General features: G+C 39.6%; 1 protein-coding gene across 2 annotated transcripts in view; it reads right to left on the bottom strand.

The window, feature by feature from the left end:
* Positions 1-18,531, bottom strand: part of VPS13D (vacuolar protein sorting 13 homolog D) — a 265,784-nt gene that overhangs the window by 187,909 nt on the left and 59,344 nt on the right. For both annotated transcript variants that reach the window (XM_063436103.1, XM_063436104.1), the window contains exons 24-30: positions 16,958-17,138; positions 16,651-16,833; positions 7,098-7,314; positions 3,912-4,119; positions 2,941-3,112; positions 2,063-2,172; positions 1,522-1,734 (exon numbers count right to left, since the gene is read on the bottom strand). In XM_063436103.1, the coding sequence (XP_063292173.1) occupies positions 1,522-1,734; positions 2,063-2,172; positions 2,941-3,112; positions 3,912-4,119; positions 7,098-7,314; positions 16,651-16,833; positions 16,958-17,138 (1,284 nt within the window). The remainder of the gene's footprint in view (positions 1-1,521; positions 1,735-2,062; positions 2,173-2,940; positions 3,113-3,911; positions 4,120-7,097; positions 7,315-16,650; positions 16,834-16,957; positions 17,139-18,531) is intronic.

Below are 18,531 nucleotides of genomic sequence, written 5' to 3'. Positions count from 1 at the left end.
AGAGGATGTAGAGGATGTAGTTTAGTGTGGATGCAAGATATTTTTATGCAATGTGTCCAAGCTTCAATATTAGAGATATGCTTAGAAAAAATTGTGTGAAAAGAGTTTCACTGTATTAAAGGACCACTATAGGCACCCAGACCGCTTCAGCTCAATGAAGTGGTCTGGGTGCCATATCCCTCTAGTGTTAACCCTGCAGCTGAAAACATAGCAGTTTCAGAGAAACTGAGGGTCAATCCAGCCTCTAGTGGCTGTCTCACTGACAGCCGCTAGAGGCGCTTCCGCGATTCTCACTGTGAAAACCACAGTGAGAAGACGCTGGACGTTCATAGGAAAGCATTGTGTAAAAGCTTTCCTATGAGCAGTTTGAATGCGCGCGCTGGGGGAGGAGAGGTCACCAGCGCCAAGGGAGCCCGGCGCTGGAGAAAGGTAAGTGGCTGAAAGGGTTTTAACCCCTTCAGCCCAGTGGGAGGGGAGCACCTAATGACCCTATAGTGCCAGGAAAAGTTTTTTTTCCTGGCACTATTGTGGCCCTTCGACAGGATGTTCTTCGCTCTACAGAAGTGCTGCTCATTGCATGTTTGATTTTTTTTAAATCTTATTTTTTTGCATTATACACCATTGTCTATAAACTCTACAATCCAGGACATCATCAGTTTCTGAGATACTCTGAGATACTGAGGGTTAATCCATCCTCTAGTGGCTGTCGCACTGACAGCAGCTAGAGGCGCTTCCGCGATTCTCACTGAAAATCACATTGAGTAATGCTTTCCTATGGGCGGTTTGAATGCTCAAGCGGCTCTTGCCGCGCATGCGCATTCGGAGCCGACGTCGGAGGGGGTGAAGAGTTCCCCAGCACAGAGGGAGCACGGCGCTGGAGAAAGGTAAGTGGCTGAAGGGGTTTAAACCCTTCAGCCCAGCGGGAGGGGGACCTAATGACCCTAATAGTGCCAGGAAAACAAGTTTGTATTCCTGCCACTATAGTGCTCCTTTAACTTTTACATCAACAAATATGTGTATGCTTGTATTATTTACACCCTAGCTCCTGGAATCTAGCGGGGAATCAGACTGACTATGAGGGACACAACAGCATACCCTGCTCCCTTTGCACGCTTGAGCATGTTATAGGGACAGAGTTCAAGTTCATGTGATGTAAGATGACTTCATCCCAGTGTTGTTTTTAGGGACGCTGCTTGGGAGTGCTGTGATGTAGTTCAAGAAGCCTCTGTTATCACATCACGCAAAGACAGACTACAACCCACTAATAGCACAGAAAGTGCAGACCTACAATCTACACTCCCTCCTCAGCACGAACAGCATAAAGATGGAAATTAATACCATTGTCAAGTGGGTTTTTGTCGAAGAGCTGACAAACAAGCAGACAAATTTTGGGTACAAGGTCCTTTTTTTTTTTCTTGCCATGGATTTGTTGAGCACTGTTAAATATACAAGCGAACCCAATATATTGCATCATGGGTTTATCTTGGCAGTTTAATGCAAGTTTCCTTTAAGGTATCCTACCTATAATGTAATTCAATTTGTAGAGATCCTGGATTGCTGTTGCTCTTTGATGGTTGTAAAATGCAGTTGAAGACATTCATCTTGTGAGTTAATGGAATTTTTGGTCCAGCAAAACGTGTGTCAAATGCCATAATGGAGTGGGACACTAAATTTATGGATTTGGTTTGGTTGGAAAAACTCTCAAAAAGTAACTTAGACTTTTTAAAGTCAAACCTACAAGAGAAACACAATAAATTACAAACATAAAAGCAGCAGTACTCGCTTCTAAGAACCGATACATAAATTCATGAATATTTACATAAAATGCAGAAAAATATTAGGTGACTGGAGTAATATTTTTAGTAGCAGTGGATTTGGTCTGTCAAGCCATATCCTGTGAAATATCAATCAATTTATGGGACCACTTTAAAGAGTAATGATATCATAAAACCATCATCGAATTTTGTGATCTGATCAGCCAGCAGAGGGAAAAAACCCTTATATTAAAAAAAAAAAAAAAGTATTTGCCAATGATGATTTTTGTTGAAATGTATTACTTTACCTTGCCAGTGAATTGCTCAATCCATCTTTGTCTTCAAGAAGTTCCAAGCTGACATTAACCATATCAATAAGGAAAGATATGCCAGTGTAAACTTCTCCACTCAATACGGTCTTCAATAAATTATAAAGAAAGATAAATATTGAAATAGAACACTTGATCTCAAAAAGGTTTGTGAAATATTTCATGAAAATGTTATTGCCTAAAAAAACTAATCTGCATTTAAAGAGCAACTAAGTTCTTCATTTAACTTTTTGCAACTTTGGATTCTTTCATAGAAGTGAAGCGTAACAACAGTGCACAGAATAAGAATATAGAACACTCATATTTTGGCAGAACTTCACTATAATTCCAACAAAGCATACAGTTATCAATATTCCTATAACCACACATTTGTTATTTTCAATTATTTTGGAGGGCTAGAACCCCTCGGTCTGGCGGTGGACCACATAGGTACTCTTGATTTATTTATATATTTCTAGAGCGTTAACAAGTCTCTTTTAATATACAGCTACATATAGTAGGAAACCCGCACCAATTTATAGAGAAAAAAAACAATGCCTCTGGTAGCAATTAAAGTCTATCAAAAGGGAGGGAAGTTCCATGCTGAACGGTTGGTAGCAACGCTGCCAGCTGGCTGTGAAAGTAAACCAGTTTGTATCTGTGAGGATGTCCGTTTTACACCACTCATGGGTCAGCATTATTTTAACATTTTAAAATTGAAGTTTAAGGAGAGCACCATACACTGCATCATGTTTACATTTTTGCTCTTATCTTTGAATAGTATAGGTTATACAATCAACAGCACAACTCAAAACAAATAAATGCCGGTTCCAACTTAATGTATTGCCAAATACAAATAACAAAAATGTCTTTCTTACGTGAATTCGTGGATCCTGTAAATCATAAGGCCGCATAAAATCTTCCACGGGCTCTCCCAGATTATTCTCCAACAAGCCCCGAATTAACTTATATTTACTCAAGTCCAGAGAACAGTTAACAGAGGATAAGCTACCGTGAATGGACATATCTGGAACTGCATGGCTAAATTCTCTAAAAAAAAAAATTAAATAAAATAGGAATAGAAATAAACTACACACTGTCCCATAAAACAGATGCAAGTTAATTACTAAGTGCTTCTAAAGAGCCTGTTGTACTTACAATGGATCATGCAAAATAATGATAAAAATAGTTAAGTGAGTCTTCAATAAACTAAAAAATCCATTAAGAGCTATGCAGAAAAAGAAGAAAATCTCTCTTTCTATTAAAATGTAAACAAGGCAAGCCCTTAATACCCGATGGCTGAAACCAGTTTACCAGGTACAATATGCCAAAAACTTGCAAAACATACATTATATGCACCATAGACTACCCATACACATCTTAAAATCAAGATTTAGGTTATTTTAAACATATGTTAGCTATAAACCTGGTATCCAAGTAACTATAAAAGAAAAATAATTGTCTCTGCAAACCTTTATTACATGTTGAATCCTGAAGTTGGGCTAATTACTTGTTTAAAATATTTGAATCACATTTGATTTAATTCTAAAGTTTGCATTGTGAACATTTCATTGATTCTGGTTATAAAACAGTTTTCTCTGTTGGTGTTATCTTCGGCAGATTACGTGGTGTATTTTTTTTTTTTTTAAGTCTGCAGGCAGTTGTCCAATCAGGGACAAGACTTAACGTATAGTTAGGAACACATATGAAATAACTTCTATGCATTTATATCACTTAAGTATTAAAATTCATTTAATTCCACAATAGAGCTAAAACAAACATTCCCCTACTCACTAGCAATATCAGATATAAAAACATGGAAGACAAAAGTTATGTGACCAATACTCACTTGTCCAAATTCCTCTCAAGCTGCAATTTCAGTCGACAGCACTCAGTTAGAAGGCTGCCACCCATCTGTCGAATACAATATGAAGAAAAGGAGAGGTCGGTTCTTGATTGCTCCAAACCATCGGAAAAACCTCTTGGACATCTCTCTGCTGCAAAAATGTCCATATCCTGCAGATCAACCACTATGCAGTCCAGCAGGCAGATGTGTTCTGTAAAGAAAATAAACCGTTTAATTGGCTAATAAATATGTCCAAAACAATATCTAGAAAGCTAAAACTATTTATTACATACAGAATAATATAATATATAGCTATTAAAGTATGCTTCATACCACAGGTAAATAAAAACTTTTTAGGAAAGAAAGAAAATAAACAAGGGATTCATGAAGGAATATCAGGCCAACTGCTGACAAATAACATCATAAATGTTCCTATCAAACTTGCTAAAAGAGCCGAAACGGTCCTCAAGAATGCAAAAAACAACACCTCTAGAAATGAGTCAAACAGGTACCATTTGGGAGGTTCTGGGGCTATTGTATTTGGAGAAAACCAAATACTGCTTCCTACCTGAGAAGATTCTAACTAAGAGCAGGGGGGCTATAGCATTAAGAATGTTGTTGTGGCCATTGCCTGCAGGAAGTAACACAGGCTTTGAGGAAGCCTGTGTTACTTCCTGCAGGCAATGGCCTCAACAAAGTCTGCTGACATTTGAGGCCACCAAATGATGAACATAACTGTTTAGTTTAGTTGCTATACAATGTATAAACTTTGGATGTTAGACCTCATTGGCTTTATTAAAAAAAGTATTTTGACTGAAGTTTAAACTGACCACGTGTTAGTAAAGAGGTCTTCACATATACACAGTTAGGGTCTTTTACAAGAGGTGATCGAAAACTTCCTTGCTCGTACCAACACTGCATTTAAGGCAGTACAAATGTAATTTAAAGGAACAAAAAACTGCATTCCTAACACTACAGTGTCCCTCTGCCCAAGACAAGTACGCCAAAACTACTTCATTAAGCTAAAGTTGTTAGCACCTATAGTGTCCATTTAAGGCTGAAAGAGAAATGGCAGACCTATGCCCCTTAAAATGATGCTGCTTTAAAAAAAAATAATAATAATTTAAAAAAATTATATATATTAGTTGTTTTTTTTTGTTTTTTTTTTAATTAGTTTTTTTTAAAGCAGCATCATTAATACATGTTTTTTTTTTTTGGTTTTTTTTTACAAATGTCACTATGCTAGAGCAGTTCTGTAAGGAAGAATGGCACACAATTCCCCCATGGTACTGAGAGGGAATAACCACGTACAGAACACTTTTTAAAATATAAGTAAATTAAATAAGTGTGAAGTGTTTGTTTCACTCAGGTTCCCTTTTAACCACACTTTGGTTTAATACCGAGGGCCAGATTAAGAGCCCAGTGGGCCTGGTGCTGACAATTATGAGGGGACTACGTACAGAATCTTATCGACCAAAAACACAAACAGTCATACCTCTCAAGCGTTATGTATCTGGTGGAGATGTTGCAGCTATAAGAAAACTCAGATTTTCTTAAAATATTCCTATATCTCTCTAATTCATGCTTTCATCTTTCAAGTAAATCCATACTCCCTAACAGCAGTGTCCAGTGAAGCAGGAAGTCAATGGGGGTGTAAAAGGGTGGGTCACTGATGCGGATCATGAAACCAGAACTTCAGAAAGGGATGAACATGCCCAAAAAGGAGGTGTGTCTGCTCATAGAATTGGAAGGCTAGCCTGGCATGAATGCATGTCAGGCTGCCTGCCAATCATGCATGCTGGCCAAAAGCATCCTGAGTTTGGCATAAATGCGTGTAATGATGCGCTCGCTCCATGCTTTCTAAGGACTGTCCCCTAGCACTCACATGACCACTTGTCTCCTAACCTTCTTACTAGCAGGGAGAAGCTCCTGGTATACAGTCTAAGACAGATAAAAGGTGGATGTAGTGAGTGTAGAAGAAAGGGAACATGCCACAGTGTTAGAGAGACCAAAGTCAGCATTACCTTAACTAATTTAATTTCAGCTAGTCCACACAAGTTTTGTTTCCATACTTAAGCAAGACAAGAGTATGTGAAGAGTAGTTAAGGTTGCCATCTTACTTGGAAAAAAATACAGGCCTTGCTAATTTACATAACTTCTTATGTATGCGTGACATAACATGATGTAAATCACAAGGAGTGTCATAAGATATAATTCTGTAAAATCACCAAAAACACTACTTACAGTTTGATTCTGCTGTATAGATGGGTTGCTCCCAGTGTCTCCCTGTCTCCCCATGTCCCCCAGTGTCTGTGTCCCCATGTCACTAGGGGACACAGACTATGTATCACAGTGTCTCAGTGCCCCATGTCTCTGTGTGCCCATGTTGCCCAGTGTCTCCATGTCGCATAGTGTCCCCATGTCACTAGGGGACACAGAGACATGGGGACACAGGCACTAGGGACACTGGGAGACATGGGCACACAGACACTAGAAGACATGGGAACACTGAGAAACATGGGGCACTTAGACACCAGGGACACAGACACTTGGGGACATTGTGTCCCTAGTGTCCCCAGGTGTCTCAGTGTCCCTATGCGTGTCTGTTTCCCCATGTTTCAGTGTCTTCACGTGTCTCAGCGTCCCCAGAGGTCTCCATGTGTCCCCATGTCTCACAGTGTCCCGTAGTGTCTCGGTATCCCCATATCTCCCTTCAGCCTTTACCCCATCCCTCACTTCCCTGAGCTGTAGACTGACTCTGGAGAAAAATGGCACAGGCGCTGCACTGGGACCACTTAATTGTGTCCATTTAAAGATTTAGAAATTAATGTCACAATCCACTTCAGTCAGGGTACTCAATGTACTGGAGGAGAATCAACAGATACGGTTTCTGGTTATTCACCTTTACATACTATGTTCAATCACAGAGAAAGGCAGAACTTAGAACAATGATTAACAGGAGGCAACATATAGGTGCTCAGTTGCAGAACAGAATTAAATATCGCAGTGTGGATTTCTGCGTTCCATTATTCAGACCTCACAATATACACAACTTCTAAAGAGAGAACATTAATAAATATAATATTAAAAAATCCCAGGATAGGTCCTTCTTTGAATACACAAGTACACAAACCAAGGCATCACCAAATAGGATCCCAGTAGATATCAAAAAGATTTGTGTTTACTCACCTAAACCAAATGAGCCACAATCACTATCCTGAGCAGAAGATTGTACGGGGTCTCTCTTATCTGATTCCAAACCAAGATCTTTTTCCAATTGAGGCTTGGAGACAGAGGCCATTACTAAACCTCCTGTTGAATCCCATGCCTTTGGCATGCCTTCTTTTCTGCTTTTAATTATATTGTGCTCCGGAGTAACAATGGGTGATGAAGACTTACCCAAGTTCTATGGAAAAATTAACAGTACAAAGCGTTACTAAGTAGAAATAAAGGAACTATACTTTTTGAACGCTATAAAGCTAAATTATATGTATAACCATAATTGCCAACAAGTCAATGCTACCCAAACTATGTATCATAATATTATGTTTAAACATAATCTTCTATATTGTTATGTAACATTGTTTTATTGTTGATTTCAAGCCTCAAGTTGCTGGTGTAACAGGGTTTACAATTCACATCTTTACAGCCCTCATTTTTACAATTCAGCTATACATTACTGTAACTTAGTGGTGGTTTAAATTAATTTGAATTGCTCTAATAAATCTGAAGAATATTTTGACTGCTCTGTCCATAAATAACATTATATATATAAATATTTCTACCCACACAGTACCCAAGTGTGGTGATTTCATCAGAGGTTGGACAGGAAGAACCTTTAGATAGAAAATGGCTTCAAACATACAGCGATGTAAGACCAGAAACAAAAAAATAAATAAAAGTGGAATCTGGAAAACTATATAAATAATTGTGTGATCCATAGCCTACATTTATAGCCCAAGAAAATTATAAAACTGCTAATGATTGCACTATTACAGACACTGAGCATCAACAATTAAAGAATACTAAAAGTATAAATGGAAATACTGGAAGTTGAGCAAAATTATATGTAATTACAAGAAAAAAGTACTCAGTCAAAACAGCAGGATAAAAAGTCACAGATTATCTTAACCCGTTTCAGCACTCACAAAACCAGTAAAGAAAAATAACCAACATTCAGATACAGAAGATTTCCAGTTAAAGGACCACTATAGGCACCCAGACCACTTCAGCTTAATGAAGTGGTCTGGGTGCCAGGTCCACCTAGGATTAACTCATTGACACCAGGGACTGTGATTTTCACAGTGAGAAGACGCCAGCGTCCATAGGAAAGCATTGAGAATGCTTTCCTATGAGACTGGCTGCATGCGCGGGGGGCTCTTGCCGCGCATGCGCATTCAGTCGATGACATCAGAAGAGGGAGGAGAGTCCCCAGCGTCGGCGCTGGAAAAAGGTAGGAATTTAACCCTTTCCTCCCCCTAGAGCCCAGCGGGAGGGGGGCCCAGAGGGTGAGGGGGACCCAAGGACCCTATAGAGCCAGGAAAACTAGTATGTTTTCCTGGCACTATAGTGGTCCTTTAAAGGTTTTATGCAGTATCTAGAGAGCTTAACAAGAAAAGAGTTGCTTGCATCTCTGGGAAATGGGGTGCCATTGAAAGCAACAACCCTGTCCTTTAATTAGAAGCACAAAGAGTATCCTGAGTTATATACATTAAAATAGCAGAGTATCATGTATCATCTTGAATCCACTGTAAATTGGTTAATCTTGCAAAGCATTAGGTTGTTACATTAAGACCTGTTACAAATGCGGCACACTGGAATTATGTCAGGCTAATGCACTGTATGATCATATACTTTAACTGAATTCCCAGTTTGTCTGTTTTTTGCTTCATCCAATGCTTTTAACAAACTTATGGTCTTCAAAATCACTCTGAAGTAGAGTGCACGTTATTTTCCATGTTACACACACTGAGCAATATATACATATATCTATTTCATATATGTAGCGAGATAATCAATAAAGCACTCCAACAGCATGCAAACAAATCAAATTTTCCATGCAATTCGTACAAAATGCCATAACAAAACGTGGTTATTAGTCACCAGCACCACTACAGCTCGATGTCCTTGTAGGGCAGGGTCAGCAGGGTAAAGGCTGCCTTTTCAGAGAAAAGGCATTATTTACATTGATACCCAAGTCCACCTCTGCACATTCTCCATTGAGATGTATTAATTCAATGTGTCTATATGAGGAGATGCTGATTATGGCAGCGCAGTGATTCCACTGTGGGGAAACATCAAGATTGATGATCCCAGCCAAGAAAGCAGGTATGGCAGCAAGACAGTCCAAGAGCATTCAATAATTGCCTAAAAGAGCAGGCGTCCTGGGAGTTTAGGTGAGAAAAAAGTATTTTGGCTGCAATACATCCTAACTAACAATGCACACTGTACCTACACAGACTGACCAGGACTTGCTGATTAATACTACCACTGCTACTCTAGCCCATTTTGGAAGACAGGTAATATTTAACCTTGCAATGTAAATGCTGCAATCTCTACACAACTGCAATATTTTACATTGTCTGCACCCAGGCCACTTCATTGAGATCTATCTTGCTGTTGGCGAGTTGTTCCTTTTTCATATTTTGCTGCCCTGTGATTTGTGACTTTTTGTTGGATATTATATAATAAATATTCATTTTTATTAAGGATATTAGCTTTATTCAATCAGTATCTTCCACTAAGCCAATGACTTGAAGGTGATTTGCCACAAATTGTGTGGTTACTTACCATTTAAACTACTTGGAGATTTCTTTTCATTGTTTCTGGAAAAAAAACTTAGTCACCAATAAAAATCCAAAGCCTGCACAGGCACTGAAAGGTTGAGTGAAAGAAAAAAAACACTGGTCCCCAACACACCATATAAAAACACGCATTTGTAAGAATTTCGTCCTAACACAAATGGACAAACTTTCGTCCCAACACGAACGGACACATTTTCAACATTCTGTTAGGATGAAATTCGATGATTTCGCCGGCTCACTGCCTGAAAGAAAGGACGTTCAAACGGCGAATGAAGCAACTAGAGTTCACGGAGGAGAGATGAGTATTGTGGGGAAATTTCTTTGACTACAGGAAATGGAGCAGACGTAAGCTCTGCCTTTGGTCAAAGAAGGGCAAGCGTAGAAGAAAATACACAAGACAAAGTAGTTCCTACTTTGTCTTATGTTTTAAGAAAGCTAGCTAGGATAGGAAGAAAAGATTAACAGATTCTGAGAGAGGTAGAGAAGAGTTGACAGTGCCACTTTAATACTATACTAATCCAGAATGCAACAGAATGTGCAGCTGACTAAGGGCATTAACGCAGGTAAGGGTATTACGACAATTGAGGCTTTGCGATAATGGAAATATTAAAGCGTTACTCCAAACACCATGACCACTTCACGGATTTAAAATGGTGTCTGGAGTCTGTATGTATAGCATGTTGGTTTAAAACACTGCATATACAGAGATTAACCCCTTAGCTGTCAAAGGTAACATCATTAGCCAGCCCAGAACTAATTTCAAGGCTAGCTAATGTCAAGCTGGAAATTCTGTGCAAAATTGGCATCTGACAAACACACACAACCTTGTCCTCTCCTCAGTCCGTCCTCCTTGCTCTTCTCTCCCTCCGGTGCTATATGGAGGACTTGGCCATGGAACGGAGGTGAGTTTTAGCATATATTTATTAAAAGCAAATTGGGGGTGGGAATGGTTACTCTAATCGGAATCAATGTTTTATGAGGAACTGTTTTCTGTTTGGAGTAACCCTTTAATAACATGGATGGGACATGATGTCCCTAATCTCTTCGCCAATTTATTAGGATGTCTGCAGACCTCCAAGGTGGCATTCTTTTACCATAATACACGGTTCACAGTTATGTATGATGTATCTATACACACATATACATTTTATTCTTGCACCTGAAGTGTCCTTTTTTGGACATTGAATGGTTACTCCAACCACCATGATCACTTCTCCTTTTAGAAGTGGTCATGTTGGTAGGTCTGTATGTGCAGCTTTTCTTTTTTCTTCTTCTTTATTTTGTCGTGTGGAAGTAGTACAGGAGTACCTAGTCTGCCAGAAAAGCAGGGATAAGTTATTCTGCCTCAATGAATACTGCCTCAATGAATATTTTTGTTCGGTATTTACAGATGAAAATGAAGGAGGGGGACCACAGTTAAGAAAAAGGATAAATTAGTTATTTATTACACGTGAGTTTACAGAGGAAGGGGTTCTATTTCAACTGTCAAAAGTAAAGACAAATAAGTCAATGGGACCTGATAGAATACACCCAAAGCTATTAAAAGAGCTTAGTGGTGTACTAACAAAACCATTAACAAATGTATTTAACCAATCATTGATAACAGGAGTTGTCCCAGAAGATTAGAAGTTGGCGAATGTTGTGCCCATTCACAAGAAAGGTAGTAGGGAGGAGTCGGGCAACTATAGGCCAGTAAGCCTTACTTCAGTAGTGGGGAAAGTGATGGAAACCATGTTAAAGGATAGGATTGTTGAACATCTAAACACATGGATTTCAAGATCAGAGACAACATGGGTTTACTTCAGGGAGATCATGCCAAACTAATCTTATTGATTTTTTTGATTGGGTAACTAAAATTATAGATCAGGGTGGTGCAGTAGACATTGCTTACCTAGATTTCAGTAAGGCTTTTGACACTGTTGCACATAGAAGGCTTATCAATAAACTGCAATCTTTAAGTTTGGATTCCAATATTGTTGAATGGGTGAGGCAGTGGCTGAGTGACAGGCAACAGAGGGTTGTAGTCAATGGAGTATATTCGAAGCTTGGGCTTGTCACCAGTGGGGTACCTCAGGGATCTGTACTTGGACCCATTCTCTTTAATATTTTTATTAGTGATATTGCAGAAGGTCTTGATGGTAAGGTGTGTCTTTTTGCGGATGATACTAAGATATGTAACAGGGTTGATGTTCCAGGAGGGATAAGCCAAATGGAAAATGATTTAGGTAGACTAGAAAAATGGTCAGAGTTGTGGCAACTGACATTTAATGTGGATAAGTGCAAGATAATGCATCTTGGACGTAAAAACCCAAGGGCAGAGTACAGAATATTTGATAGAGTCCTAACCTCAACATCTGAGGAAAGGGATTTAGGGGTGATTATTTCTGATGACTTAAAGGTAGGCAGACAATGTAATAGAGCAGCAGGAAATGCTAGCAGAATGCTTGGTTGTATAGGGAGATGTATTAGCAGTAGAAAGAGGGAAGTGCTCATGCCATTGTACAGAACACTGGTGAGACCTCACTTGGAGTATTGTACGCAGTACTGGAGACCGTATCTTCAGAAGGATATTGATACCTTAGAGCGAGTTCAGAGAAGGGCTACTAAACTGGTTCATGGATTGCAGGATAAAACTTACCAGGAAAGGTTAAAGGATCTTAACATGTATAGCTTGGAGGAAAGACGAGACAGGGGGGATATGATAGAAACATTTAAATACATAAAGGGAATCAACACAGTAAAGGAGGAGACTATATTTAAAAGAAGAAAAACTACCATAACAAGAGGACATAGTCTTAAATTAGAGGGACAAAGGTTTAAAAATAATATCAGGAAGTATTACTTTACTGAGAGGGTAGTGGATGCATGGAATAGCCTTCCAGCTGAAGTGGTAGAGGTTAACACAGTAAAGGAGTTTAAGCATGCATGGGATAGGCATAAGGCTATCCTAACTATAAGATAAGGCCAGGGACTAATGAAAGTATTTAGAAAATTGGGAAGACTAGATGGGCCGAATGGTTCTTATCTGCCGTCACATTCTATGTTTCTATGTTATAAACAGGTATACATTTGTATGGCAGAGAAATAAAGATGATTATACAGCACTTTTTTTTTGTTATGTAAACAGAATGTGATAGAGCATGTCGGAGGTGAGTACTTTTTGAGTTAAACAAGACATGTCAATGCTCATAAGAAAAGCCAAGCTTAGAATTGTGATTCTGGGTCTAGTTGCTGAGCTAAGATGTTACGGCTATGGGTAGGTATTGTTGGGACCAGGCTCCTAGTAAAACAATGATTCTCAGAACTTTTGTCAGGGGCCAATGCCGAAGGAAAATGTCTGCGTTTAGATGGCATGATAACCATGCGTGTGAGTGCTATCCCTACGCCTTTGGTCCCGTCGCAGTGTGTTATACAGTGATCAATATTGTTTTTTGTTTAGTACCCCTAACCAAGGGGGGCAACGGGGGGAGGGGATTATCTTGCCAGTTAGTGGCATGGTTTAGAGTGTGTGATGGGAGGTATATTTGGTAAATCCGGTTGCCCTTAGGGGGATCCCGGTTTGCCAGGTGAGAGCATTTAGGAGGCCCTATCAATCGGGCTTTAACTTAAGCAGAAATAAAATGTAAATGAAAACAATGCATAAACAAACAGTCTTATCATTGGCATCTGAAGAGACCAGTTAACCGTAATTACAGTGCAGAACACGTAGAGTCGCTTTTTCCCGCTGCAGTCAGGTTGACAGGTATTTAGTTGATTCTGACCTCGGGATTAAGGGAGTGATGTTGTCAGAGTCCCAGGTTCTGTCAGAGGCTTGTGCGTCCACAGTTGTCAGTCCCAGAGTCGCAAGGAAGGACAGGGCTTCAGCAAGTGAGGTGAGGGTGTTGGTAGTCCCATTGTGGGTAGCTAGTAGCGATCCCGGTGCTCCTCATCTATAGCTCATGTTGGCAGCGCGTAGTTGTTGAGTAACTGGGTGGAGCGACCTGCGCCACTGAGTTGCCCTCGTTAGCTCTTGATAAAAAGATTGGTTGGAATCTTCGAAAGATAATGGGGTCTTGTCTCTCAAGGCTGCCATATGGCCTTTATCTTGGGATGACATGCAGCATAGTATGACCTCCTAAGTTGCTTGTGAGGGAGTTCTTGAGGGGCCTGAGACCTGGAATATTCCGTCAATGACCATTTTCTAGCCCTGCAGGGGGGTAATATAGTTTCCAGTGGCCTTCTTGTGTAATGTGGCAGCTCTTCTGTCGTGACACTTGTTGGGATGTTGTTGCATCGTTAACTGTTTGAGGGCATTCAGGTGCAGGCTGAGATTGTGGTGTGATTTTTGGAGCTCTTGTACAAAGTCCTGTACATTGGATAGGATGGTGGTGACCTGTCATGTCAGCTTCTGTAGCACGTACCCGGTCATTAGTGCTTTGTAAATCGGCTCTGAGCCCTGCGAGTTCCTTCGCCAGCATTTTGTGGAAATCATGCAGTAATATCTGCAAGTCATGTTGGGTCGCGGGGGGATGATCCCTCCGGGGTTGCTGGTGGTACGTGTCTCTACAGCTGGTGAGCGTGGCCAGCAGGGCACCGAGGAGCGCCTCCAAGTCAGGCAGTGCTTGTGTGGAGTAGGCTCCGGGCTTGCGTCTCTCGTTTTCAAAAAGAAGGGCATCTATCGATGCAGTGTGAGTCACTAAGTCTGGATAGGGGTCTGGGGTATTGGGATCTGGTTTAATTGTCAGGATTTAGGCGAGATAGGAAAAGTGGACCCGGAGCTGCCTGAGTGGCTCGGTAGTTGGCTCTGCCCCATGTGTAGCTTTTCTGTTTGAAACGCTGCACATACTGAGATATTGGCACCTTTGTGCCGGGGGCTAGTTGCTAATATCAATTGGTAACAGACATACGAGCTCCTGTCCCTCCCTTCTTTATTTTAGCTCTCTCCGCCTACCTGCAATGGTTAGCGATCATTTGTTTTTTTATATTTCCTCCCTCCACTGTCCACCTCTATGAGAAGCATTTGATTGAAACTTGCGAAAGAGGCTGTGACATCAACAGGGGCATGGACACCAGCATAAGGAGTTTCACCTGGCATTGGATTCCAGGTAAGTTCATAACTTATTTAATAAAACATTATAGATTTATTTGTCAGAGACAAAGGGGTTAGCACCTAGCAGCAGAGGATTATAAATTGCTGCAGTTATGACCCACTCTCAAAAGTGTGATTGGGTACAGGGTATTCTCTGCGGCTTCATACATTATCAGGCTACGGGTCCTTAATGAGCACATTAAATGTGATGCTTAAACAGTTACACCTAATGAAGAAATTAATAAAAAAAACATTTTGAGTAGGAAACACACTGCAGACTGCACAGAAAATTCATCCTTATGGAATTTAATGGAACCAGCATATCTGGATTATTTATCCGTGTCCACTCTAGCTGGCATTTGTATCAAATTCTTAACAGTTATAAATTGTGTGTAATGAGTTGTGAAAGGGCTACAAAACGGTAACAGAAATGTGTAGTGTAGCAATGTATGAAACACCAGATAGCATATTACTATATGTGGACATAAATAAACATTTACCAATTAAACTATCATGTGTAAAGAAATTCTTGATAGTCACTGAGAAAACTAATGCCTCGTTTCCACTGAACGGATCGGTTCGGGTCGGTACAGTTTGGAAGGTTTAGAATGGTTCAGCCCATTCTGGTGAGCGTTTCAACTGCAAGTCAGACCTTCAAGGGCCATGCAGGTTTTAGAAAAAATGCTCTTCCTGTCCACCAATCAGTAGCTCCGCCCTAACCGAACCGTTCCACTTTCTATGGCCCTACATCTGAAGCAGGACCCTGAATGGATGGGTATGGTTCGCTTATATGGACCACTTTCATAATGGAAACACCCAAAATAGCGAACTGTACCGAACCGAACCGCTCAGTGGAAACGAGGCATAAGTGGCAGATTTAACTGTTCTCAGTTGCATTATCCAACTGAATTCCATAAGGGTTAAAGAAAGGCATTCAAAGCCAATTGAGGCAACTCGTCAACCAATGAAATACCTCAAGCAAAATTGGATCCTTGTATGAAGACCCATGTAAAATCAAGTCCTTCAGAGTAAATAAAAGAAAGAAAAATGGTAAACTGGATTAAATATAGAATGTGACTTAACTGTATTATCTATTTTCATAATATACAACATACTGTTAATAGTCTAATTGGGGGTACCCCAAGCATTGTACTTTTTTATAAAATATATAATGTATTATACATATATGGTGCATTGAGATTTGTGGCAGCCTTGTGCTATATGATCATTACAGGATTTAAAGGGACACTATAGGCACCCAGACCACTTAATCTCATTGACGTTGCCCCTGTCTCCCTTAGCCTTGCAAGTTTCAGAGCAACTGTACCGTTTACACTGCAGTGTTAAGACTGCCTCTAGTGGCTGTCTACTTTCCTGCAGTTTTTGTAAGATTATGCTGGACGTCCTAAAGCTGTGCATGAGGACATCCAGCATCTTCAAATCCTCAAGTAGGAAAGCATTGATTCACAACAAGGTTATGCTGCAGTAACGAAAAAATGCCCACCAAACACTTTACTTCCAACGCAACTGACAGATGTCTAGGTTGTACTTTCACGCATACACAAGAGTACAAAAGTGACACAAGCTCCTGGAGGATGAAGTGCCAGAATCTAAATGTGGAACCCAACTGAAAGATGTGGCTCAGACGAGATAGCAACAGGTAGGTATATCTTCCTTTCATTTACCCCACACACCAAGTGGCATTATATATTTGGGGGGTTTGCAAAAAGGGACAAAGCTTTGAAAGGTCTTATGAAAAGCAAACATGATCATGCTTCATGTGCTTGGTTTGGCTTACTACAACAAATGATTAGAAATGTGAATCAGACATTACATATATATTATATATTGTATTGAAAGAATAATGTACCTTATCCTTTAGTGAGAATGTCCCATTAGCCCCAGAAAACAAAAATCTGTTTTTGACTTTAAGTTTTCCAAGATTAGCAACAATTAGGTTATTGGACCATGAACTTTCAGGGATAAGGAGAACTGGAGCCCCTGCCTCTATATCAAGCAAGATCCGAGATCCTCGCTGTGCATGGTCTCTAACCTTAATGTAAAAAAAAAAAAAAAAAAAAGAAGAGATAGAGAAGTTAAATCAGAATTCCGACACATATCATATAATGCCATCAGTATACTGTGGTCAGGTTGATATTGTTATTTTGCAAACTTACAGTTTGGCCCTGTATGGCTGCTCTCTGACGACCAAGAACATCTTGTAGCTGTATAAAATGCTGAATAAAGGCTACAACTTCAGACTGAAAACGTTGTGTGTGAACATACTGTACTGAGGCCATCCTCAGGCTTACACGCATGTCATATTCTCTTTTTAAATCAGGATCAGGAGGTCCATACCTATGTACAGTAAAAAAAGAAAATAGAGGTAAGGCAGAATATATGTGAAGGCAAATGGCATCTCCATTCTCACACAAACATTCAGAACCAACATTTCAGGTTCTATCATACTTAAAGGAACACTCTAATATTGTAAATAACATTTTTATATCATGTTTGAGTGTCCCTGTGCATGTTTAGATTAAAAGGCCCCCAGTTAAAAAAAAATGGTGTTAAAAAATTAAAAAACAAAAGTAAAAGTCACCTTTAATCCAACACTGCCCTGCTCTGGGTACTGTAGCTGCCCTGCCTGCTGTGAGATCATCATAATCGATAATCTCGGACCTTCCGTCTTGCTCTGTCAATCAAATGCTTCTCACACAGAAGTACTACATGCAATGCCTCTCGATGAGAACATTCAGTGTTTGGCAACGACAAACATAAAAATTCTCAATATTTGATAATCTTCAAAAGTAAGCGATTCTAGCGAATATCCGATGTAACGGATTTTCTAGCTTTGTGGCTTGATGACCCAATGGAGATTGAACATTATCTAGAATGTTGGAAATCTACCCCCAAGTTAACAAAAACTGCATCATACATATGGTTTAATGGATGTGAAGACTGCAATTAAAAAGGAATTGTTTGATTGAAAACATTTTTTTAATTTAAGAAAACGCTGAAGTCAACCAAACTTTACTCAATAAGTAAAAAAATAAAAAATAATGCAATCAAAATAAGGATGCTTTCTTGTGGAATTGCATTTAGAACAGAGCTTAGCACTTACATTGATTAGAGAGTACATACTTTTACAAATAATATTTTAACCAGGGGAATAAGAATACAAGTTATATCTGTAAACCAGTAATAATTTACACCAGGCATCCAGCTGCGATAAGCATCATTGTAAATGTAACCTAACAGCCAGATGAAAAAACAACAAAGTGGAACCCACATCCAATGAGCATACGATATATGTATACAACCTGGGAATTAGACCAGAGTGAAATATTCTATATACAATGATAGTAGAATCTAGAAAAACAAAAATTGTAGATCATAGCATAACACTGTTATGTATAATAAGTGAATAAGTGATAGTGATATCTAACTCACAAACGAAGGTAGAAATCAGGCCTCTCACCCCCTTGGGGTATATGGAGTATGAACCTTGGTATCCGCTTCAAATGCACAATTCAAGGAGGTATGTATCTTTAAGGAGTGGATAAAAGAAAGCCATACATGGTGAAGTATGTAATAAAAATTACAAAAACGATTTATTAGATACACTTACAAACAGAAGGAAATTCTGAGCATATCTCCACTCTCTGTGGAACTCCAGAGCAGCATGGAACAAACAGCACGATTCCAAAGAGGAGTAGCACGGCCAAGAGAGATCAAAATACAATAAAAT

This window comes from Pelobates fuscus, chromosome 11 (genome assembly GCF_036172605.1).
Source record: "Pelobates fuscus isolate aPelFus1 chromosome 11, aPelFus1.pri, whole genome shotgun sequence".
Lineage (NCBI taxonomy): Eukaryota > Metazoa > Chordata > Amphibia > Anura > Pelobatidae > Pelobates > Pelobates fuscus.
The sequence above is the reverse complement of the archived record's forward strand: the minus strand, read 5'-3'. Positions and strand labels throughout refer to the sequence as shown.